At 47.8% G+C, this 25,961-nt stretch overlaps 1 protein-coding gene across 10 annotated transcripts in view; it reads left to right on the top strand.

Moving 5' to 3' along the window:
* Window positions 1-25,961, top strand: part of Znf618 (zinc finger protein 618) — a 210,889-nt gene that overhangs the window by 114,286 nt on the left and 70,642 nt on the right. For 9 of the 10 annotated variants that reach the window (XM_045143921.1, XM_045143964.1, XM_045143959.1 and 6 more), the window contains one exon: window positions 8,133-8,176. The exons of the other annotated variant lie outside the window; for it this stretch is intronic. In XM_045143921.1, coding sequence (XP_044999856.1) covers window positions 8,133-8,176 — 44 coding nt within the window. The remainder of the gene's footprint in view (window positions 1-8,132; window positions 8,177-25,961) is intronic. 10 annotated transcript variants of the gene reach the window in all.

Genomic DNA, 25,961 nt, shown 5'->3' with positions numbered 1-25,961 from the left:
CCCATGGAAGGATTTGGGTGAATGAATGGAGAACATGTTGCATTCATCTTGCTTTTGGTCCCCCCAAGGTCTTGCTCAGAATGAAAGTCCTTATAAATACTGGCAACCTGCAGACATCTAAGTTCCAGTTCTTTCTACCCAGAATCTCTTCTGTTGGCTTCCACCCATCACTCAAAGTTGGAACTGAGGGCAGTCAGTGGCATTGAACACCCATGTTCAGGTGGGAAAGAAAACATACCGCTGAATGGGATCTAAGAAACATGGAGTAATTAGGAAATTTATTTATTTTCTGAGGAACAGAATCTTCCTTACAACTTGTGAAGGTATTGTTTGGCATTGGCATAGTCAGCCTGTTTTAACAGATATTTCTCGGGGTACCTAAGTGAGTAAATGACTGCCTATGCCAGGAGGTTAGGTAGGAAATCTGTTCATCTACTTGGGCCAAGTTTCACTCTAGGTTTCACATCTAGAGATGCAGGACCAAATGTGTCTAGGAAGCACACGTAGGAAGCAGAGGGCAAAGGCCATAGTGGTGAGGAGGACAGGAGAGCCTCAGCCACACACTTAGGCTCTGCCCTGAGGCCATTTGCATAGGCCCTCGGAGTGCTTGGTAAATTCCTACAAAAGGGGTGTAGTTAACTTGGTGTTTCCTCGCGCGCGCACGTGTGTGTGTGTGTGTGTGTGTGTGTGTGTGTGTGTGTGTGTGTTTGTGCATGTGCATGCACATGTGCACACAGGTGTGCACATACATATTCTTGTGTGCTATGGTATGTGCATAGAAGTCAAAGGACAGCTTTGGAATTGGTCCTCACTTACACCTCATTTTTAAAATATTTTTTTATTTTTCGAAGTAGGGTCTCACTCTAGCTCAGGCCGACCTGGAGTTCACTGTGTGGTCTCAGGGTGGCCTCAAACTCTTGGCGATCCTCCTATCTTTGCCTCCCGAGTGCTGGGATTAAAGGTGTGCGCCACCATGCCTGGCTGCTACCTCATTTTGAGGCAACATCTCTCCTTGTTCACCATTCTGTTCACAAGCTTCCAGGAAACACTCCTGTCTCTGCCTTCTCCTCACTGAAGGCACACTGGGCTTACAGAAGGCCACCATGGTGTCCAGCTTTCACATAGGGCCATCAGTTGCCTTTTCACAAAATACCTGACAAGCCTAAGGAAGTAAAGGGTTTATCTTTGGCTTACAGTTTCAAGATTAAGTCCACCGAGGCAAGAACCGCAGGGCAGGAGAAGGAAGCCCATTTTACGTTGTCCCATCAGGAAGCTTGTCTAGAAAATCCCTAATAGACATGCCAAGAGATTTGCTTTCATGATTTACAATCCTGTCAAGTTGACAACTGAGATTAACCATTGCATTGGCTCTGGGAGCTGAATTCAGGCACTCAGGACTTGTGTGGCAAGCATTTTATCCCCCGACCCATCTCCCCACCCTAGAAGTCCATTTTCTTGCTATTCCTGTCCATGATTTTTAGATCTTCCTTGACTTTCTTTACCCCGCCTATGGTTCACGAGCAAGTCCTGGTCCGCTCTCCAGCACACTCGAAGCCCTCCCCACCTACGTCACTGCCACAGCCTGCCCTGACCAGGGCCCAGTAGCAGCCTCAGCAGCCATGGTCAGTGTTCTGAAATGGAAGCCAAGTCATGTCACTTGGCCAAAACCTGTCTATATGGTTCCTTAAGGTAAAAGCTAAGGCTTTAATGGCCTGCAAGGTTCTGTATGATCTGGCCTCATACTGCCTCACCCCGTTACATCCTCACTTATTCTGTCTGGGTACACCAGCATCTTTGCTGGTCCTAAGCACACCAGGCATCTTCTGGCCCATGGTCTTTGCAGTGGTCATTAACTGTACCCCAGACACTGCATGGCCAGTCTCTCCTCCTCCCAGTGTTCACCCAGCATTGCCTACCTGACCCCTGTAAATTAAAATTGCAGTCTGCAGCTTGCCCTTATACCCAGCATTCCTGACACCCCTACCTTTCTCTGCCCTTCCATAGAACAGACTGCTTTAAGCAGGAAACATATTTTATTTCTTACACCTAACAGCACCATCTCCATCTCCTACTTGTATATAGTTGCCATCAGCATAAGGATAACCTCTGGCCTGCAGAAGGAACTCCATGAATGTTTGCTGGGTGAGCACATAATTTCTTACTTGAGTTTTGCACCTCATTGAGGAAGACAGAAAATTAAATAATCAGCTTTGGGGGTACACTGGTTGGAAAGAAATAGCTAAATGTGGCTTGGTTTTGTATCAGAAATCACTATCCTTCATAAATATTAGAGGACCCCTGAGCAGGTCCTGAGGCTCCATCATCTTTCCTTAGGGCTAGATATACCAATTGACTTTTAAAACAGAATTGTAATATTCGAATCAACATCCATCTTATAAATGTAGGCATGTTTGGCATGCACCTATTATCCCAGCACAGAGGAGGGAGAGATAGGTGGGTTCTGGCACTTTCTGGCCAGCTAGTTTAGCCTACCTCCAGGCCACTGAGAGACTGTACGTGAAGAAGAGGTGTGGTATGTCTGATGATGATACCTGGGATTTCTTTGGCCTCTATGCCTGCATACATGTGTTTCCATATACATGTGAACACACACACAAATACATCAGCTGAGGTATTTCACATAAGTAGAATCGCATTGTAATTCGTTCATGTGGACAACGATGTTACCAGTATTTCCTGAGAAACAATCCCAACAAACACATTCAACAATGTTTTTTTTTTTAGTTTTGCCCTGAGTTGGGTGCTAGGGACATGGTGTGTGTTGGACATTGGCTTTGCCTGAGAGGGTGGCACACATTCTGGGGAACGTGGTGGGAACTCTAGGCACCATGGTGTTGGTGCAAGGCATTGATGGCAGTGTGTTAACAGTGTTAAGAGAGGGAGCAATGAGCAGAGACCAATTAAATCTAGTGGGGGGAGGGGAGCCAGGCAGTACTCCAGAGGGGAAGTGATTTTCAAGTTGCCATGGGGGAGGGAAAAGCCAAGATCCTAATTAAACCACTATGGAGACACACTGGGCAGGGTCTGTCCTAGCGCCATCTTGGACATGCTTGCTCCAAGATGGCGGCCCCTCTACCCTCACAGAGCTGGGGGACCAGGGGAGGCCCCACATTTGTGGTGATACCTGGGCCTCTGGCTTGACTCTTATCACAGAAAGGCATTTCATTCTTTGAGATCAGGCAGCTAGGACCCAAGGAGCTGTTTTTCCTCCATTGTGCAAGCATGACAAATCATTAATTTTTGATTGATTTGCTTAGAATTATGGGCGCCCCAGCATTCTTTCCGCCGCTGAACAGCTGTATAACAAATGAATATATCACTGTGCACAAAAGATTGGAGATCTAAGAGAAGCAATTACATTGGCCACCCTCCCCCACCCTCACCCCTTCCTAGGCAGTGAAGGGAGGAAATTTTTACCAGAAATTCCTCAAGTGGCTTTAAAAAAAATGCCTTTTTATAATTAAATTAAATCTTTATCTCTTTATCTTTTGCAGCTGATTTCCAAACACACACCAGTTCCCCACATGCTTGGGTTCTGTCCATCCAGGAAGAATCTTTAATAATGAAATTTCAACTTGTGAATTAAGACCAAAAGGAAAAAAAAGAGAGAGAGAACAAATTCTATCCCTCCTTTTTGCTTTTTTTTTTTTTTTTTTTTTTTGGTCGCTGCTATTCCTTTAAGATTTTGGAACTGTACCAGTGCACTAAATGTGACCTCCATAACTTTTAAATTAAGAATTTATGCTGGCTTGAAATTTATGAAATATTTCAGCATGAAAGAAAGCCTTTTTCCCTCAGGAAAATTGAGCAATAAATCACAGCACTGTGGATTTACTGCCCTAGAGCCAGCGAGAGATAGGATTTTTTTTTTTTTTTGCTTCATTCTAAAAAAAAAAAAATGTAATCATATAAGACAGCTTAGCTGCTGTCCTCCCACTCTCTAGAATTTTTAATTTCAGCTGTTTCTGCTTGGATTTATTTCCAATATTCCTGCTCGGCTTTTCAATTTCCTCAGTTATTAAATTTTAATTCAGTGCATTAGCATTTAAATTAAAAAAGGGTTTATTTTATCGAAATCGTTGGCCAGCCCCCATCCCGTAGCACACGAATTGCCTGTTTCTGCCATTTGCACAAAATGTGAAATGCAGCTAATGTCTTACAACTTACATTTGCACAAATTTAGAAATAAAATTTCTGGATTTGGAATAATATTTTCTTTCCAAGAAAACCCTTAATAAGAAAATGGAAAAGAACAACTTAACATTCATTTGAGAGGGAAGAAGAGGGTGGAATGGAGCCAAAAATAGCCTTGCCCTGGTCCTGTGAAGAAACTAGTCATAAACACTGGATGAAGCTGGGAGAGGGATGCCAGTTGGGGGTGGGACCTCCCATAGGCCACTGCTCCTTCTGCATTCTACTGGTCATGGAGGGGTCTGGTTAAGGTTGGGTCAACTCAATGCAGAGTGGCAGATGTGGCAAGGTGGGGAAGGGATCTGATTCAGCCTCCACCTCACCCCCCTGTTGACCTGTAAAGAGTCTCAGGTCCAGCAAAGGCTTGCCTGAGACTCAGAATGAGACCCAGGCAGAACCTGGGCAACAAGGTACATCTGTTAGAAGCACATGGTCCCTTGGCCAAAGATGACGTGACAGCAATAGCAGTGGGTCCACTACCTGAGCTGTGACTGCTTGGACCCGCCATGGGTTTGGTGCTGTGTTGTCACTGTCATTTCCATCGGACCCTGTTGGAACCATCCTCAGAAATGTGGTGGTCTGGAGAACCCTCTTGAGATGCTGACTTGTAGCATAGGATTTTGGGAAGTCAAGGCTGGCTCTGCGCTGTGATCCTGCCAAGCTGTTCTGCTCACCTGAGCCTCAGTTTCTCAGACCCAACAAGGGGTAGCCTCTGAAAATACATCTGGTGCTACTAATGGTTGTTGTAATAATTACCGCCAAGTCCACACGGAGTAGTTTTACATATGTCCTCTTATCTATGTAGTTTAAGTTTCATGCCAGTGGCAGAGACGGCATTTACTATGTGCTGTGATGGTGTTACATGCTATCTGGGTGTCACTATTGTGTTCATGCCCATCTATCATCTATCATTCCATTTTGGCATTCCCTCATTGCTACTAATTGGGGCATTCCTCACCCTGCCCAACTAGGTAGTCCTCCTCCCTTTCATGGCTCCAGAACCATAATGCCACCATCTTGGTTTCTGCAAGAGGATTCCTTTTCACAGCCATTTGAATATTTTGTGGCATTTTGGTTTTGTCATTTAATTTTATGAAACAAGTTAAGTGTCACTACCAGCGATACCAAAGTGTCATCAACTCAGTAAAAGAGAAATAGGTAGAGATCGTCAGGTGAGCTGGAAACAGCATCTACTCTTCCATCCTGTCACACACTCACTTTGTTTGACTGAGTCAGCCTTGCATAAAATATGATGGAAAGGGGCAAAAAAAGACCACATTAAAATGTGTTGAAATGTGTCAGGGGAGATGGTTCAGTGGATAAAGTGTAAGCTTACAGACCTGAATCCAGATCCCCAAGCGCATATGTAAAGACCAGACACAGTGGCACATGCCTGTAATCCTCAGAAGGCAGAGATTGGAGGATCTTTATGACTTACTGGCTAGCTAGTCTAGGCGACTCAGTGAGCTCCAGATTTAGTAAAAGACTCATAAAAAGATGGAAAGTGATTGAGGAAGACACCTGATGTCTACACATGTTTCCACATGTGAATGCACACCCACATACTTAAGAACATGCATACATGTGAACACACCACAAACATGTACATACCAAAAAATATGTGTGAAATGCTGGAGGTACGTACTCAGAGTTAAGGTGGAAAGGCAGAAGAGTATATGAAAAGTTATAATTTCTTAAAACTTTCTCAGCCCAGACTTCTACCTCAATGTCTGCCTTGTAGGATTTGAACATTAAAAAGTTTTGCCTATAAGTTTTGGAGTGCAAGATATGGGAAAGAGGCTGTAATTGATCCTGTTCCTTTGCTCCCCATGAAATGACACAAACCTTTCTACACTCTTGTTACTTCTGCTGAAATGATACGCCATCATTGCATTGCTTCTTTCCTCCCAGACCACATGTTGCTCCTTTCCTGTTCATCCTCAACCATCCTACTCTCCTTTTATGGGAACTGGGAGCTCATGGTGTAACCCCGTTCTCACTTTGCTCTCCCAAATGTTAGCAGAGGACAGAGAATTCCAAACCTGAGGAAAGTGGCCTTTGGAGTGACCCCAAACTGGGTTTATAGTCATGGGCCTTTGGCTAAACAAAATATCTGTGCCTCTGTGTACCTTGCTGGATGTGGTGCCATGCATTATAATTCCAGCATTTGGGAGGAAGAAACAGGAGGGTCAGGAGTTCAAGGAACTCCTTGAGCAGTTCTAGGCCAGCCTGGGCTATATAAGATCCTGTCTCAAAAAACACAGCAACTAGAACCACAACAAAAAATGAGGACCCACCATGAAGATTAAATGAGATGAGGCATTCAGGTCCTTCACTTCTGGGAGGGAGCCAGTGAGGTTACTCACGGGGGCTAGTCAGGTGCTGGTAAAACAAGAGGAAGGGGTTGAGACTGAGAAAAAGGCAGGAACATCATTCTTGTTCCTCTGTGGGAGTATCACAACTGGCTTCTCCAGGTTGTTTTTTTTTAAGGGAAGCTAAGGGCTAGAGAGATGACTTAGTGGTTAAGACACTTGCCTGCAAAGCCAAAGTACCCAGGTTCAATTCTCTAGGACCCACATAAGCCAGATGCACAAAGTGGTGCATGTGTCTGGAGTTTGTTTGAAGTGGCTAGAGGCCTGGCATGCCCATTCTCTTTCTCTGCCTCTTCTCTCTCTCTCTCTCTCTCTCTCTCTCTCTCTCTCTCTCTCTCTCTCTCTCTCTCTCTCTCCTTTTCTCTCTCTTTCTCAAATAAATAAACAGAAGCTGAAAATGTGATTTTTGAGGTGAAATCTCTTTTCTTTGATATATTGCCAGCTTGTAACTTCTCATAAGCACACATCAAAAGGTAGCTGCTGTTTTTACTTTAGATCCCTCAGTCCTTCTCCACAGTCCTGCAATTTGAAAAGCTGGGAAACAAAAAGATTGTTTGTACCGACGAGTAGCAGAACTTGTCCTGAGGGAGATGAGGCTGCTTAACGGTTGGCCAGCACTCAGGAATCCATGCGGGTGGCCATGCATATGTTTCATTACAGAAGCCAAAGGGCGCAGGGCTCCACAGACCCTGCCAGGGATGTTTGGAAACAAGTGCCATCCAGAATATGGCCTCTCTCAACTTAGGCAGGTTCCAGACTTGGGAACATGTGCGTTTCTGCCTCAGAGATGCACTGCTCTCTGATTCCCATGGATATATGAGCACTCTGAGACAGCTAGGGTACAGTGTATGCCAACCAGGGACCTGATGGTGGACGGTCTCAGCACTGTTCCCAAGTCTGACCCCTGTATCAAAGTCCTCCCAAGCACTGGCCTAAGAGTCAGGGCCCCAGCTAATTGTCGCTTGGTTAATGTTAGACTTCAGGTATCTCTGTCTGTGCCCAGACCTTTCTCTCTCCATCTAAAGCACAATTTTATTATTTCTGAAAGCTTCATTTGGTCAGCCTTACCTCCCCATCCCCTCACTCCCCAAATAAAAGAGATTAAGAATAGCCCCCCCTTTTTTTGCCTTCCCCTGCTCATAGGGTTGGGGGACAGAATATTTTAACATAATAGGATTTTTCCCCTCCGGTTGGTAGGAATAAATCTGCAGCTACTGTTTTATTGGAAATCCCAGCTGAAAATAAAAGTGGTGCAATTCAATCTCAGATTTAACTGGTTACTTACTTTTCACCAGGTCCCCGGGGTGTGCAGTTGCTGGGTTTGTGTTGGCAGTGGGTGCTAAGCAGGATTTAAAGGGCCGAGCAGATGGAGGTGGAGCAGGTGTCCTGACTCCCTCTTACCACTGGGGGCAGGTTTCTAGCATGAAGGAATGGGTGAGGGGTTCATAGCCCACCCACTCCTAGGCATGCAGGGGACAGACTGGGTGACAGTGGGTGGGATCCATTTCCTGGGCCTTGGCTGACAGTGGGGTTCTGGGTCTTTTGCAGGCTGACGGAGCCAGTGCAGCTGGAAGGAAAGGCACGTCCAGCAGGTACGTCCCCATGCCACTGGCATGCTCCCCATTTTCTCTGGCTTTCACCACTGGAAGGCTAGGAGCTATCTGCACAGCCCTGAGCTGGTAGGCATCTGTGACCAGAATCCAACAGTGACACATTCAAGAACTGGCCACCCAAGTCAGGACAAACTTAGGGATGCAACCCTTGGGAATTCAGCAGCCACACTGGACACTCTGGGCACCAGTTTGTCCTGCTGTGAAGTTCCTTGGCCCACGTGCTTGGGCCTTGTGCTTCTTCCCCTGAGCCAGTCACTCCAGAGCTAGGCAGTGGGATATTCCAGTGTATCAGACCAGGGACCCATCCTCACCCCTTAAGCTGGCAGGAGGAAGGAGGAGTAGGTCCCAGAGGAGAGCTAGCCTAGTTGCCAAAGAAGGGAGAAAGGCCGGGAGCACGAGCTGTCACCACTGCAGAACGTCGTAAATTTAGCATAGGTACTGCTACTGTGCTTTGGAGTAGAGGGTAGCCTAGGCCAGAGGAGAAATGGCTCTCTGGCATATACATAAAGTCTGGGGTCCCCTGCTGGTCCTGATGGGCAGAATGAATGCCAAGCCAAACACTAGTTTGTTAAAATGCTGACAAATTGGGCTAAAGAGATGACTCAGCAATTAAGGCATTTACCTGCAGAAACTGTGGATGCAGGTTCATTTCCCCAGTGCCCACATAAAGCCAGATGCCCAAGGTGGCACATGCGTCTGGAGTTGGGTGACGGGCTAAGAAGCCTTGGTGTGCCCATTCTCACTCTTTTTATCAGGCTGTCTCTCAAATAAATAAAATATATTTTAAACATATTGACAGATTTTATGGGGAAATTAATAAGGTTCTTCCTATGGCTAAATCAACAGAAAACAGTGGGTTAGGGCTGGAGGGATGGCTTGGTGATTAAGGGGATTGCCTGCAAAGCCTAAGGACCCAGGTTCAATTGTCCAGATCCCATGTAAGACATATGCACATGATGGCGCATGCATCTGGAGTTCGTTTGCAGTGGCTTGAGGCGCTGGTGCACCCGTGCTCACTTGCTCTCGCGCTCTCTCTCGTAAAGGAATAAAAAAAAAATTTAAAAAAACAGTGGGTTAAACAATGTGAAGCACAGTACTTTGTGGAGGGATGTTTTAGTGCCTTTGTGGGGGCATGTGCATGTGCGTGTGCAGTTGTGCGTGCCCTGTGCACGCATGTGCAGAGGCCAGAGGAAGATGTCGGGTGTCCTTTTCCGCCCTGTTTCCCGGAGGCAGAGTGGCTCACCAACCCGTAGTTTTCCCGTGTGTTGGTTGAACTGGCTCACCAGGGCTCCAGCAGTACGCCTGTCTCCACCCCACAACTTACAGGCGTGTGTCGGCATGCCCGACTTTTTGTGTGGGTGCAGGGGATTGAACATGACTCCTCATGCTTGAGCAGTGAACATTCTTACCTGATGAGCCTTTTTCCCAGCTGAGGTAAATATATTTCAATTATTTGCAAGCAAGCAGAAAGAGAGAGAGCATATGAATGGGCATGCCAGGACCTCTAGCCACTGCAAACATACTCCAGATGCATGCACCACTTGGTGCATCTGGCTTGAGGTGGGTACTGAGGAATTAAACCCGGGTCTTTAGACTTTGTGGGAAAGCGCCTTAACCCTGAGCCATCACTGCATCCCCCAGCTGTCTTTTAAGTGCTCATGGACATGCTGGGGTGGGGAGGAGAAGAGAAGGAGAGAGGAGGAAGATGCATGTTTCTCAAACCTGAGCCATTATTGAGATTTACCCTGTTGACTGAGTGTACATTGAAACACACTTTGGGAATCCTTGGGGAGCACTGGTGTTCTTTGAGCAGAGAGTAATGTGTTTGGCTTTGTGTTTCAGCGCCCTTTTGTAGGGTGCATTTGGAGACCATAACACCAGATGGGAACTCCACACAACCTATGTCTGGGCTGGCATGTGTTTCAGGCTTTGCAAGCCATATGGTCTTTGTGACAGTTTCTGAGTTATGCCGGTGTAATGCAAAAGCAGTCATAGATGACACACAGATATGTGGCTTGCTAACCCCCAGGCTTGACTGCCCCCTTTCTCAGGAGCCATTGCGTGAACTCTTTCCCGTGGCCCTTGCCTTAGTCTTTTAGGCTTCATCCCCTCCGGGAAGTTTGTCCTAACTCTTTGCTGTTCTAGGTGCCCATAGCCTGTGGCCTGCAGGCCACGTGTCCTGATCATTCCAAGTATTCCTGTGTTTATATCTTTGTCTCTTGGAGCCCTGGTTCCAGAGGATTGGAACCAGGGCCCTCCTGATGCCTGCAGGCCTAGACCAGGCCTGTGAACATCAGTGGAAGGTGTTGTGTGTGGACAGTGCATAAGACTGTGGCCTCCAGGGGAGTGGTTTCCTTAGCATGAGTGGTTGCTCCGTGAAGTGCTACTGGATCAGCAGTTAAGGGCCAAAAGGGGTCTTGGAGTTCATCTGGCGCTTGCTGTCATTTCACTACGTGTGTGGGGAGATGGAGGCCATGGAAAGGAGCCACCCTGCTCAGGGCCATCAGAAGAGTGAATGCTGAGCCACACCTGGAGCACTGCTTTCTCCCTTCCTCTCAACTGCTCTTCTCTAGCAACGGTCCAGGGCCAGTGCTATGTGCTCGGATGAACCCCATGCTCACTTATCCAGCCAGCTGCAGTGCTGTGTACATGGCTGGCACTGCTCCGTGTTGGGCCCATAGGGGTGAACAGAGACAGTGCTCCCCCCTCCCGGCATCATTCCAGTGGGGATGGAGTCCTTGCCCTCTCCCCGTAATGCGTTAGCCTCTCCTACTCCAGAGCATGCAGATGGACCACTGTAGCCAGAGCACACAGGCGGGTTTTCCCCAGTGGCCAAGCACTGAGTTTCACTTCTGGCTCAAGGCTGCCGTCAGGGGGGAGAGTGTGGGGGTTGATTACTGATGCCTGCTCAGGGAAAGACGGAAAAAGATGGCAGCATCTGACTAGCCTGGGCTCTTCAACATATATACCTAGTGACCAAATTCCATGTTTTTACCATCGAATCATTATATGCACTAGGGAGGGCCAGCCCAAACCTTTGGAATGTGTGTGAATTGATATGTAAAAATGAAATTCCTATTAATAATGACTACCATGTACTCAGTATATTCATGCCAGGCTGTGAGCTCAAGTGATTTAAATGTGCTCATTATTAATTGTGTATGATGTTCATAGCAACCCTGTGGCTGTACTGTTTGCACTTTATAATGAAGAAACTGAGGTAGAGGGCTTGATTGGTCTAAGGCTGCTTAGCTGAAAGGATACAAGAGGGCCAGGGTACCTGCCAGGTCTTATTTGTGTGATGTGTGACTTGCCTCTGCTCTCCTGCATCTCCTGGTGAAGAGCTCAGTTAACACGAGCCCTGGCAGGCAGCCTGTCAGGAGCCAGAAACTGAAGAGCTTGGGCCCTGTCTAGAAGGTAGAGAAGCAGGCCTGGTGGCACAGGCCTGATATTGCAGCTACTTGGGAGACTGAGGCAGGGTATCTTGAGTTCAAGGCCTGTTTGACGTACAGGTTATATTGAAGGCCAGTCTAACTAACTTAAGGAAAGACCCAGAATTGAAAAGAAAGCAAAAGATGATGATGATGATGACAATATAATCATAAAAGAAAGGAGGGGCTCTCATTGGTTCAATGCTTAGAACTAATAACACCCTTGGAAGGACCATACAGGGTAGCTGGTTAGTAACCTGATGTTCTCAGGAGTGAGTGACACATGAAGACATCACAAGAACTTCAGCAGTGGCCTTAGCTAACACTCCTGGTGACAGTGATCCTGGTCAGGCAGTGTGCGATGGACACTGGAACATTAGAGCTCATTTAAGCCTGTTTCAGATGGGTTGCTAAGGAATTTGAGTTAAATTGAGGGGACAAGGAGAGATGGTGGCCCCGATCTCAAGGAACAGCCAAACGTGGTTTATTGTATCTCCCTGTAACCCAAGCCAGGCCACTTTTACATGGACAGTGATCCAGCAATCAGGTTAATGTTGACGTGATGTCATGCCAAGGCATTCAAACCCCATTTGTTCCCATGGGCGTAGGGATTGTGGGTTTTAACTCTGGAAAATTCTAGAGGAAATGTAAAATTGGTGCTCAAATAAATGTAGCTAAGACATGGCATCATGAAGAACTGTGTGCTCTTCTAGCCCAATGAGGGTTTTCAGAGAGGAAGGACTTTGGATAATCTGGTCTGACCCACCAAGTTTAGAGATTAGACAGCAGGTCCAGGGAGGGTCCGTGCCCGGCTGCTCCCTTGTATGTGGCAGTTAACTAATGCATGAGCATGACCTTGCAGGGGGAAGATGGAGGGAAGAAGATGGTAAAGTCAGGTCCATCCATCCGTCCACCCTGTATGCATCAGGTGCTTAGGTGCTGTGATGCAGTGATGGACATAGCAGTTAGAAAGCCCTACTCTTGTGGAGCTGGTGTTCTGGTGAGAGTGGGTTGGATGGAACAAATACATCACATGCATGCTTGTCCGTTGTAATAACTCTATCCAGGAAAGAACAGAGATAGGGGGAAGGAGTTGGGGAAAGGTGTTGCCTCCTTAATTTGGTTCCTGAATGACAAAAGTTATTTCTGGGGAGGTGACTGCTAAAGGAAGACCTGAAAGAGAGGACGGAGCAAGCCAAGTAGTCCTTTGGAGGGAGTGCATTCACACACACACAGGTACTACCTACCAGTGCAAAGGCCCTGGGGCTGGGGCATTTTTTACATAAAAACAGAAGTAAAGGGGCTGGAGGAATGGCTCAGCAGTGTTTGCCTGCAAAGCTAAAGGACCCAGGTTTGATTCTCCAGGACCCACATACCTGGAGTTTTTATTTGCCGCAGCTGGAGGCCCTGGCACACCCATTCTCTCTTTCTGTCTCTATCTGCATCTCTCTCAAATAAATAAATTTAAATTAAACATTAAACATTAAAAAAATAATAGTAAGGACAGTTTGGCTGCCTAGGCCCTTGGGAGCCATTTTTTGTTTTTTGGGTCTTTAGTCAGAAGCCACTGAGAATTCTGAACAGAGATGACACAATAGGGTTTGGTTTTATAAGGGTCACTCTGACTGCCAGGCAGAGAACTGTAGGCCTATTGCTAAAGGTTCAGGGTAGACGGAGCCTTTGTAAGTAGGTTTCCAGGTGAATTTGTGATGGACCGTTGTGTTTTTAGCTCTGAGGACTCCCAGACATGCATTTCAGCAATTTCCTTATCCGTACAGTGAGGGTTGTATTAGCCCCATCACAGCGTTGCCATCTGGGGGTTGGGGATTGTTATTTCTGCCAAATGAAATTTAAAAGGCAGGGAAAAGTTTAAAAGAGTAAAGCTTATTTTAAAGTATTCCTCGTGGAGGAGAAGATTCCAGAGTAGAGATGGGCTGCCCCAGAGGGAGCTATGAATTTGTTGAATGAGGGAAGAGCCCAGAATCTGTGATTGGTCAGCTTAAACAGAACTGAGAGCATTGATCGGTCCATGATGTATCTTATACTGCAGAGGTGTGAGAAAGCCCCTTTGAAGGAGAATTAGAGAGTGAGCTGCGCTTGCCGGTCACTATCTTGGAATACCCTTGAACACAGCAGCCTACCACCTATGAAGATCTCCTTCCCCAGCTGCCTGCCTAGCCAAGGAAACTACCTCCTATAGTGTCTCAATAGTTCTAGTGGGGATTCTGTGTAATGATACATGTGTGCCCTAGGCACAATGCCTGGGCCACTGTGAATGGTCAGTAAACATCTACTTTAACTGCTACCATGCTAGCTGGATTCTAGTTCCCAGCTGGTGATAAAACAGTGGTGACAGTTGCTTTCTCAGTGAGCCTGCACCTAGGGGAGAAGGTAGGGATGGAACTCATGGTGCACCTCACATGCCAGCCTTGCCTCTCACAGCAGCCCTCTGAGTGGGGTTGGTGTCCCCTCTCCATCTAAGGCAATTGGAAACTTGTCTGAGTAAAAAGTAAAAGGACTTCTGACCTACCTGAGTCTAATCCTTTAAGACAAGACCCTGTACCAGTGGTCCATTTAATCATAACCATGTGAGTAGGGCTGCGAAATTAATTCTTTTGAAGTAATTTTGTTTAGCATCTTGGTTCTCATCAGTAAAATAAAAGTATCCCCAGAGAAAGGCATCTCATTTCTGTCAGCCCAGCAGTGGTGAATGGGATGGTATTGGCAGAGGAGACCCCGAGCACTCGCATGTTTTAGTTTGGAGGCTCCTTCAGGTTTGATGTTCAGAAACTGCTTATTGTCATCCTGCAAAACTGTAGGCAAAGTACGTCCCCACCCCTCGTAAGCAGCAGGTTCACTGTGGGGACTCATGTACGTGCTCCAAGGGGACACTTGCTTTGCTGGTGGGCAAAGTTCACCCTTGGCTTAATCAGTTACTGTTAGGCCTAGAATGTACATGGAGTGGATTCTGGAAGATTCATATGCATCTCTAAGTGCCCTCTGGAGACAACTGCAGAGACACCAACAGTGACTCGCCTGTGTCAAAACCCGTGGGTCATTACTGCCAAATGGGCCCTTGAGTTTGGGCTAGCCTTACACAGGACACTGAGTGTGTCTCATGAGAATCTTGCTTGAACTCCCACCCAGCCCTAGTCCCTCGTGTGATTGTGATCATAGGAAGTTCGGTGGGCTCTGCTAACTGAACCCCACTTCCCACTTGAGAATGAGAAGGTGAAGAGGGTCACTGTGCCCTACACCCACCTTCTAAATCATCAGTGCCTGCCTCTTTTTAAAAAGTATTTTATTTTTCTTTATTTATTTGAGAGAGAGAAAGGAGAATGGGCATGCCAGGGCCTCCAGCCTCTGATAATGAATTCCACATGTGGGTGCCCCCTTGTGCATGGGCTTACATGGGTCCTGGGGAGTTGGGCAAAGCAGGCAAGCGCTTTGGCCACTAAGCCATCTCTCCAGCCCCTGTGCCTGCCTCTTTCGTGGTGAGCTTGACTGTGGTGTGTCTCATTGTCTGTCCTCTTATTTCTGAGTGCAGAGCAGCCACACCTACCACTCCTCTTGTTTTCACAGGGCCTGAGAATCCATCTTGTACTTCTGGGCACAAGGACTCCAGGGATGGGCTGAGTGACCATTTCTTTCATAATCTGGCCAAGCTCTTCATGTTTTGTCTGCTTTGTAAGAAGTAGAGAAAGGACTCTCTGCTGATATGTACAGTTGTCTGGTGGCATGGGGCCCTGCTGTGTGCTGAGTCCCAGTGTGCTGATATAAAATACGTTGTATTTGCGTGAAACCTGTGCACATCCTTCCGTATGCTTTGAGTCATCTCTGTATGATTTATGATGACCAGGACAGTATAAATTCTATGTAAATAATTACTGTGCTGCATTGCTGCGAGAATGACCAGAGGAGAAGTCTTCCATGTCCAGCACACAGGCACTTCATTTTCCTGACTGGTTTTGATCTGCAATTGGTTGACTCTGTGAATGTGGAGCCCGTAGACACAGAGGTAGCTGTATGTGGTGACACGTTGGACACCTCACACTCAGTTGTCCTGTAGTCTTCTGGACTACCTCAGTGGTCAATGATACCATCCCTGATTGACACACGAAGAAAAGGGGTGTGGACAGGCCCCGGACCCTGGCAGTGAGCATGCATGCAATTTCTCAGCCCCCAGCTCCTGGTGAGGACTGGACCAATGTGGCCAGCAGGGGAGCAGAATCTTGGTTGTGTTCCTGAAGGTAACATGCCTTGGTTGGGTGCCCCCCAAAGAGTGTTGCACTCAGAGCTGGCTGGGTGCCAAAAACTTGGGCATGTTGACCACTGGTCTTAGGCATTGGTAAAGGGACAGGGAGGCATATCATAAGGGGGAGGGAGGAACTGCAGAACATCTCCTAGCCATGAGCCTATAAGGGAGAGGCAGAAGAGCAGCAGTGCAGTGAGAAGCTTCTCCCGTCAGATCTAGGAGGAAGTGGACACTAGGGAAGGAGAGAAGGGGGAGTTATTAAGCCACAGCCTTGGTAGGGGATAAGGTCAGAGTTCAGGAGCACTAATCTTGTTTGTAGGCCCCACACAAGGACTCTGCTTACCAGTTATCAGCCCTTGGGGTCTACACAAGGACCCATGAGTTCTGGAGGGTCTGTGTAGGACATTGGGCACAGGCCTCCCCATGGCCTCCACTCCCCATCTGCCTGCACAGTGGAGTCCTCAGGTGTAAGAGTGAGGGTGCAGGCAGGTGACTTTTCAGAGAACAGGGCACATTACCAATGTCTCAAAATTCTGCCACCTTCAGACCCAGTGACAAATCAAGGCCACATGTCTGTTTAAATGCTGCTAATGCTGATCCCTTCTAATGGCCTGGCCAGGGCCTACCTCCCAGCAGCCACAGCACCCTTAAAGGAACTTCACATCCTTAACTGATATGCTGGATGGATCTTGGCATCTGTGACTTGATGGGGTTTCCTGAAACTCCTGTTTTCCCTGAGTGAGGTTTCAGTTAATGAGGGAATTTACTCTTAATATTGAAATCTTGGTGCTGTCTCTCTGAACTGTAGTATTACCCAGTGTTGTGGCTGACTGACAGATACCATGCATTGAAAAAAAATTAAGTGCCTAAGAAGTATCTCCAACTAATGATATATTTATGCATTGTGGGTTATTTTGAGTTTCTAGACTATTAAGAGTTATTTAATAGGTTAATAGTTTTAATCTATTAATCTAATCTTTTCTACTTGACTATTTATTAAAATAGATCAGTGATACATGACAGAAATAGAAGAGAAGACAATTTGGAGAGTTATTAAGGGACAGACAGTGGTACCAGGATTGGAAACTTAGGCAGAATACTAAGACAGATCCCAGGCTGGTTCCCACAGCCCAAGGTCTCACTCCAGATTCCCTCACTATCCTCCTGACTAGCCATGAAGCTGCTGCTTCCCCGCTGCCAGTTAGAAACCTGTCTTTGTGCTGGCTGTGCAGTTAAAGGACAGGTCATAGCAAGCAGTCAGTTGAGCACGCATCAGGGAGAGCTAGAGGTTGGCAGTGGGCAACAAGCCCAGGCCACTCTGTGGAAGAGAAGTGCTATTGTGTGAAACTTATCCTGAGCAGATGCCAACACACGTCTGTTCACCCCAGATAGGGCACAGACTAGAGAACAAAGCATGATTACACCAAAACTAGTTTGGATGAACCACATAATTCAGTGGGATTACCTACAGAGCAGGGTGAGGGGTTGCTTACAAAGCGTGAAGACCTCAAGGCACCTATACCCTCGATAAGTCTCCTACCAGCATGGATGCTCACGACCCCCCCATAGCCGCTTAAACGGAGCTCCCTGTGTTGGGATTTCCCCCGCAATGCTCCTCTTGACCTCAGTGTGAGGAGTCACTTACAGAGCATAGAGACCCCCAATGCAGCCACAACATCGAAAAGTTTCATCCCAGCATCGCTGGCAACCTCCCCATAGCTGTTTAATGGAGCTCACTGTCGCGTTATTGGTTACCTTCTCTATACTCTATCCCCCCGTGAGGCCCAAGACCTCATGAATCATTGCATACAGCTAGACAGCACAGGGGCACCTGAGATATCCTTGATGACTAACTGACAGCCTTCCCGACCCCTTCCTTCTATGGGGGGTAGGATGTCATCAGGCCCAATCTTGTGAGTCGTTGGTTGTCTGAGCTGCTTTTGATGCCCCTGGCAATCATTGTTTACTGCTTTCAATTTGGAGGACTTTGCCATACAAGAGCCGCGCACGCGTCACTCTTGTCTTGGTACTACATGGCTGTTATAAGCATCTAGCTCATGTCCAGTCCAGTCTGGATGCTGAGGAAGTAACAGAAGAGGTACGTTTCCATTTCTTGGAGTTCCCAGGGACAGCCACATATTTGTTCAGTCAGTCAACAAGGTCATGCTATTTTCTTTTGAGAAGAGAAAGTAAAAATTATTCACATAGTAGTTGAAAGTTCTGGCTTTGGGGCCAGGCAGACCCAGGCAGGATTCCCTTTCTGTCACTAGGAAGTTCAAAGGCCCTGAAAAAGTCACTGTTGCCTCTTACCCAGCTATGCAGGACAGTGAGGGTCTGTGTGGCATGGGTGCCACATCCAGAGTGTCAGTTATATCACAGCCACCTGCAGACCCTAGCATGGCTGTTCAGAAACAAGGAAGTGCTCTTTTACAAGTTCTGTATCAGAAAGGGCAAAGGGAAGATAGACTCTGGAGGAACAAGCTTCACTCATTCACAGATTGGTCTCCTGGGGACCTCTGGAGCCCATGTTACACTGAGAGCTGAAGGAGGGAGGCCAGAGGCATCCCTCCACTTAGTTCTGAATCTGCACCACAGCAGGCCACTGCTGGCAGTGACAGTGATAGGGAAAACTTGGCTGCAGAAAGGGCTTTCATATAGTGACCTTCCCAGGTACCTTATGTCATGTCCCACCTCTGCTGTGGGGACAGTGGAACCAACCAACGAACCAAAGAGACCAAGTTCTGCCCTCTTGTAGCTCGCATTCTGGTTGGGGAAACATGATGAAGTAGATGTTGGCTGGGGAAATATTGTGGGGTCATAAATGAGTTCTCAACCTAAGGGTGACGTGCCTGGCTTGTGAGTGACAGCGTGGCTCTGGCTGGGGACATAGAACTCAGGGCAGTGTAAGGAGGGAGGCTGTGGTGAGCTGACCATGCTTAGACAGGAGGAGGAGGGAGAAGGCTGCTCAAAGGAAAAAGGTCAGGCCCAGGACACTTTGCAGGTTTTGTTGACAAGATTTGCTGGCAGGTTCCTTCATCTTTAGTTAGGGGTAACGGAGAAGGAAGAATCTGGGAGCAGTCCTGAGGCACTGGAAGGGTGCGATTGCTGCTCCCCAGAATGGGGAGGACTGCAGTTGTAGGATTGCACTGTCTCAGACCTGGCATTGTGGGAGGCGCACCAGGCTGGGAGGTGGGATTGCTTTAGTCCTGGCAAGATCATCTGCTCAGCTTGGGATCTGTTACAGATGAGCTGGGCGAAGGGGCCATCCACCTGGGTGCTCGTGCAGATCTCAAGGTCAGAGGGCAACCTCAAGCTTGAAGCTCAAGATTCATCATCATAGATTTTAAAACTGCAGCCAGGCACTGTCACATACACCTTCAGTCTCAGAAGTTGGAAGGCTGGGGTAGGAGGTTCATGAGTTGAAGGCTACCCTGTGTTACACAGCAAACCCAGTCTCAAACGAGCATGCAAACAAAAGGAGTATGGGTATTCTTAAGCCCACTAAGGGTTGGGTGTGGGCAAACAGACGAGATTCTAGAACTAATTGGAGCATGAATGCCAACTTATAAAAGGTAAGGAGATGAGAAGATTCTGCCAGTGACACAAGGGTGGTCAGAAGGTGGGGGCCCCCTACTGAGTACAGAGGAAAGAAGGGCAGGAGGGATGGCTTAGCAGTTGAGGTGCTTGCCTGCAAAGCCTAGGGACCCAGGTTCAACTCCCCAGAGCCCATATAAACCAGATGCATAAAGTGACGTATGCGCACAGGTGGTACATGTACATCTGGACTTCATCTGCAGTGGCTAAGGCCCTGGTGTGGCAATTCTCTCTCTCTCTCTCTCCCTCTCTCCCTCCCTCCCTTGATTTCTCATGAATAAAAACAAGAGAGGAAAGAATTGGGTGGAGGAGAGAGTGCACATCTGAGGCTGCAGATAGAGTTCATTAGGTAGAGACTAGGCAGGGACCATCGTGTCTGACAGCATGGTGGTCTCCCTGGAAGTGCTCTGAGGACGCGTTGGAGGCCAGGGCTCTGTTGACTGAGGAAGTGTCGCAGAAGAGGAGGCTGGCAACACCTGCCAGCAGGCAGCCATCTCTGTGCTCCGGTCCTCACGAGTGGGCAGATAAGTAGAGGAGTGGAGGACTGTCTGCCCAGAGGCCAGCCTCGGTTGCAGTGTCAGCCTGGTCCCTGAAGGCATGCAGCCTATGCATTGATTCATTCCACACCCCTCCAGTCATGTGCTCATGGAGCGCTTAAGGACTCTCAGCTCCGAAGTTTTCTCTGGAGGGAGTTAAGCAAGGTACTATTTGCATGCCACAGGGAAAGACTTTTCTTCTAGCCCCTAACAAAGATGGACATACCACACCCCATCTCACAGAGAGATACCCGCACTCTGTGGGTACAGGGCTCACCTCTACAGGGACTTTAGATATGTCATGGTCTAGTTTACGCATGGGCAGGCAAGGAACCTGAGTCCCTGGAGTCTGAAATGGTAGCAGTGTGCCTGTGGTCCCTGCTGCTAGGCAGGCTGAGGCTGGAGGCTCCCTCGAGTCCAGGAGTATGAGACCAGCCTGGGCAACGTCATGAGACCGCCCACCTGAAAAGATAAAAAGAATTTTCAAAACTCAGTCCTAGGAGAGGGCAGCCCAGGTAATCTGCAGCAGAAATGGGGCTCATGTCCAGCGGACAGAGGACTTCTTGCATTTACTGGGACTTGATAGAACTTGAAGCAGAGCAGTTTTGGTGAAATTGTGCTTAAGAAAGCCATTCAGGGTTACATGCTCAGAAACGTCATGTTTTGTGCCGTGGGTCCACTGAGCAGTTACTGAGGTTGTGTTGTCTTAGGCTGAGGCTTTGTGACAGCTGTACCAAGCTAGGAACTAGCATTGCTTTTCGCTAAGCAGTGAACGTCGTGTGACCTTGGTCGTGCCCGTCACTCACGCTTGGGAGGCGTTGCGCTGGAGCTGGGGTGTGCTGGTGAGCACCACGGACCGGCCCTGCCCTGTGCTCTAGTTTTCCGGTCCGGCCACAGGGCTTGTGAGTAAGGTTTGTTTCTGGGACCTCATGCAGAGTTCTGGGACAGTGGCCTGGCCTGGCACGTGGTAAGGATGAGTGGGAACAAGGTGAATGAGCGACAGCTGGGGGAAGGAAGGTCGCCTGCAGCCCCGCTGATTGGCAGCCATTGCTTCACATTCACTGGTTACTGGTTTCCTGCGGCCCCCGCGACAAGTTAGAGTAGACCCTCCCCCACCCACCGTTTCACTCTCTGTGGTCTCAAAACTATGTCCAGAAATACTAGACAGAAAATTCCAGAAAAACATGATTCATAAGTTTTTACTTACACACCATCCTGAGAGGCCTTGTGCAACACCATACAGTCCTGCTCCAGTGTGCTCAGGAAGACAGGCCTCTGTGCAGCGTATCGACAGTGTGGGTGCCACCTGCCCCTTGTCATCTAGTGGGAGCCTGGTTTCCAGCCTAGCCTGCCAGTGTCGCAGTGGCTGTGTTTGTGTGACCTGGTACCCCCAAGGCCAGAGGTTGTGTTGTAGAAGAGGGAGGCCCGGTGCAGGACAGTGACTGGTGCTCTGTTAGCAGCACGGCGGACGCACACCAAAGACCTGACCTGCGCTTCAGGCACCCAGTAGGGTTCTTAGAACATGCCCCACAGGGGAGAGCGGGCTGCGGTACCTCAGACCAAGTGGCTTAGATCAACGGAAGTGTGTTTCCACGTTGTCTTGGGCTGGGAGTCAGAAATCAGGGGTCTGACTTGGTCGCACTCACTGTAGAGGCCGTTGAGATCCCCCCTCCTCCTTGCTTTCAATGGCTGTCATTATTTCTTGACTAGAGATACTTCAGTCATTGTCTTCGTCACAGTCACACACAGCCTCCTCCTCTCCTGTGTGACTTCTTCTTTTCTGTCAGCCTCACAGCCACTCTTGTTACCCAGGTCCTCCCAAGATGGTCTCAATCCCAACATCCTTAACCATATCTGCAAACACCTGTTATCTAAGCCCACATTTCCAATTCTGGGATTGGGGTGAAAACATAGATTTTAGAAGGCCAACAGTCAGCCCATGATGGGGAGGAACGAGCCCAAATCTGTATCAAAGAAAAAGCACAGTCTTGCCTGTTGGAGATGGAGGAACTGGTGTGTGAGAGCCCCATACCACCCTCACCAACTTAACCTTGTGGGTGCCTCTAAGCCATTGATGTGGAAATGCCGGGCACTCAAGGAGCACACTTTGTGAATCATTGCCCAAAAGGTTATGGGCCAGGACTCTTAGCATCTCCTCGGGCAGGGCCCGTTTAGTCTGGCTTCTCTTCAGGAAGACAGGGCATGCAGTAACCAGTGAGCACGGATAGTAGGTACTTACTTACTGAAAAAATATCCTCTTAGTGCCCGTCTTTGGATGTTATGTTGAAGTGTGACTTGGGTTAAATATAAAATTCACAGCATATCTTGAGCAACTATTTTGTAGTTATCTATATATAAATCTATTTTACAGCGACACAAATAGAATAGATTATGGAGTGTCAGCATGTAGATAGATTCCAAGTGCTTTTTCACTAATATACCTAATGATTCGTGCTGAGAATATCTAAGGGCTCCACTGTACATTTAAATGGATATAATTAAAATAATGAGCTCTATTTTAAAAATGATATATGAAAAAATTTAAAGAAGTTAGAAGGAACTGCGCCACTAATTCAAAGTGATGTAAGCACTTCTGTGCTTCCATTGTTATCAGGACACCTTATTAAATGCACAGCATCTGAGAAAAGCAACATTTGGGCTTGTGAATCCAAGTACAGAAGTCAGGGGAAGAGAAGAAAATTGCCTGTGTCCTTGGTGCCAAGAGAGCTTGGGTGGTTTTTTAGTAGTGTAAGGTGGTTGTGTGTCATCATGCCTGGGGGTGGGAGAGTGGCTCAGATGGTCCCTGTCCTCTGTGGGTGAACTCAGGGCTCAGGCTGGTCACACAGCTGCAGTGGTGTTTCCAGGGTATTGCAGTTACCTTCCTGTTGCTGGGACAAGCATCCAACCAGAAGCAGCTTATGAAGGGAAAGGATTTATTTCGGGCTTACAGATTCCAGGGGAAACTTCATTATGGTGGAGGAAGCTGGCTCACTTCATCATACATCCACAGCGTAGAGTCAACATGAACAACCAGAGCTCATACTGGCTCTTGATACACCTTAGGGTTGGACTCAAGATCTTCCAGTGACACACCTATTCCAAAGGCTCCACCTGTTGAAGGGTAAATAGGAAGTTTAATCAAAGATGCCTGAGTCAGGGCTGGAGAGATGCTTAGCTGTTGAAGGTGCTTGCTTGCAAAGCCTAACTACCTGGGTTTGATTTCCCAGTACCCACATTAGCCAGATGCCCAAAATAGAACATGCATCTGGAATTCTTTTGCAGTGGTAGGAGGCTCTAGAGTACCCATTCCCTCACTTGTGTGTGCATGTGCGTGTCTGTGTGTGTGTGTTTGTGTGTGTGTATGTGCAGGTACCTGCTTGCAAACAAATAAACAAAAAAAATCTAGTCTATGGGGCCACTTACATTCAAACCACTACACAGAGTAACCCTTTATTTGTTTGAGGTATGGATAGAACTAAGAAGAGCCTACCTGTTTCCCACCCTAGCACCCTGGTGACCTCATTGCTAGTTCAGTCAGAAGGGCAAAGAATGAGGAGTCAGCAGGTCCTGATTCTTCAAGAAGGACCTCTCTTGCGGTGCATTTATGCCCTGGCCCATCATATATGGATGTGGGTACTTGAGAATTCATCTGCTGTCTCAATGGGCTCTCAGGAGTCATAGCAGGCAGAAGTCCCAATGCTGCTTCCCAGGAGACAAGTGTGGTGGTTTGATTCAGGTGTCCCCCATAAACTTAGATGTTCTGAAGCTAGGCTCCCAGCTGATGGGGATTTGGCAATTAATGCCTCCTGGAGTCAGTGTATTGGTGGGGGTGGGTTTATGGGTGTTATAGCCAGTTTCCCCATGCCAGTGTTTGGCACATTCTCCTGTTGCTATTGTACCCCTTATGTTGGCCGGGGGGGGGGGTGATGTCTACCCTCTGCTCATGCCATCATTTTCCCTGCCATCATGGAGCTTCTCCTTGAGCATTTAAGCCAAAATAAACCTCTTTTTTCCCACAAGCTGCTCTTGGTTGGGTGATTTCTACCGGCAATGAGAACCTGACTGCAACACGTCTCCTTTGGGTCATTTACACAAGTGCAGCATTAACGGAGCACCTGGTGAGCACCTGCTGTGTTCTGAGGATACAGTGGTGCACAAGGCTCCTCGCAGGGGCCTACAGTTTAATGTATCATAAGTGGATATTTTCAAATAGCAGCCAGGGCTATGAAGGAGATGGAAGGAGGCAATAATCCCTAGGCTGGGCAGGGGGCAGGGATCAGGTCAGAAGGGGGATCAGTATGTTGAGAGGGATTCACTAGCACACATGGGAGGAGAGCTGTAAGAGTTACCAGTGTTAGGGAGACATCACATTTGTAGAGGGACTGACTCATGTAAGCCAGAAAGGCTTCCCATTGGTGAGGAGGACACTGTGAACTCCCAGTGTTATCATAACAGCAGCTGCCACCTGAAATTTCTATGGAAAGGCACTTGGTGCCAATGCCCTGGCTAGGCTCCTTATAGACAACCCACCCCATGCCCGTAGCTGGCCACAATTGTGATCCTCCTGCAACACACTTGGAAACTGAGGCCTAGAGAAGGGGTTTTGCCCAAGGTTGCAAGGTATATGGGTGAGCAGGTGAGGTCTATTTCCAGCCTGACTCCAAAGCCTGTTCTTCTCAGCAAGTGGGTACACTGATTCTGTTCAGGGTTTGGGCTGAACTTAAGAAGATGGACAGTGAAGAAAGTTGGGATTCTGAGGGAGGGATTTTTGTGTCCCTTCTGTGTACTCTCTATGCTGAGCAAGCCTTGGAGTTCAGGCCTCAGCTAGGACACTCTTGTGAACCTCAGAAGCTCCTTGTATGCCCATAGCCATGATTCATAACCATCTTCTATCAGCATGTCCCCCTCTGTTTTAAGCAGCTTGAGACAAGGTCCTCACCTACATAGGCCTCTGTCCCATTGCCCAGCTGTGGTAGAGCTGAGGTTTGAAACTCCTCTGGTCAGTCCATGGCCCATTCACTAGCATCTGTGCAATGTAAGAGCCTTCCATTCATCTATACTCACTGAAATAGTATTTTCTGCTGCTATCACAAAATATCCCAAGGGTAAGTAGTTTATAAAGAAAAGAGGTTTGCTGGGCATGGTGGCGTACGCCTTTAATCCCAGCACTCGGGAGGCAGAGGTAGGAGGATCGCCGTGAGTTCAAGGCCACCCTGAGACTCCATAGTGAATTCCAGGTCAGCCCGGGCTAGAGTGAGACCCTACCTCGAAAAAAAAAAAAGGGAGAAAAGAGGTTTCTTTAGCTTATAGATTTGGAGGTTCAAGAGCCTGACACCAGAAAAGGCTTAGCTCTGATAAGGCCTCCTGACAGATGGCAGCACAGGGCAGAACTGCAATTAAAAGGAAAGGGTCACATGACAAGATGGGGTGCAAGAAGAACTCAAGAAGTCTTACTCTTTCTGACAGTTCAGCTTGGTGAGAACTCACTTTTTGAGACTGATATGAATTCCTTCCAAGGATCATGTGTTGTGTCTGATTAACTTCCACTGAGCCCTACCTCTTAAAAGTCTACCACCTCTCACATTACTGCTGTGGGGACCAAGCTTCCAGCACATGCAGCTTTTGGGGACACTCAAACTATACTATAGTACTCCTCCCCCTGCCCCTGTGAAAAGACCAGAAAGAAGAACATCTTCCCTGGGAGCACCACATGAGTCCCCTTTAGGTGCAACTTGACTCACCACTATGGATTATCTGTAGATTAACCTTGTCTTCGCATCTCAGGTTTGTGCTGAAGGTACCATGTTTATCCGCATTGTCTGGCCATGAGAGATCAGGCTTGGAAGTAAAGTCACTATGCAGTAACCATAGGTGAACGGTAACAGTTCCAGGATTGGAGCCTGGCATGGTCAGTGCCTCCACCCCAGGGAATCCCCCTCTGTTGCCTG

The sequence above is a fragment of the Jaculus jaculus genome, chromosome 1 (assembly GCF_020740685.1).
Source record: "Jaculus jaculus isolate mJacJac1 chromosome 1, mJacJac1.mat.Y.cur, whole genome shotgun sequence".
Lineage (NCBI taxonomy): Eukaryota > Metazoa > Chordata > Mammalia > Rodentia > Dipodidae > Jaculus > Jaculus jaculus.
This window is presented reverse-complemented; position numbering and strand designations above follow the sequence as displayed.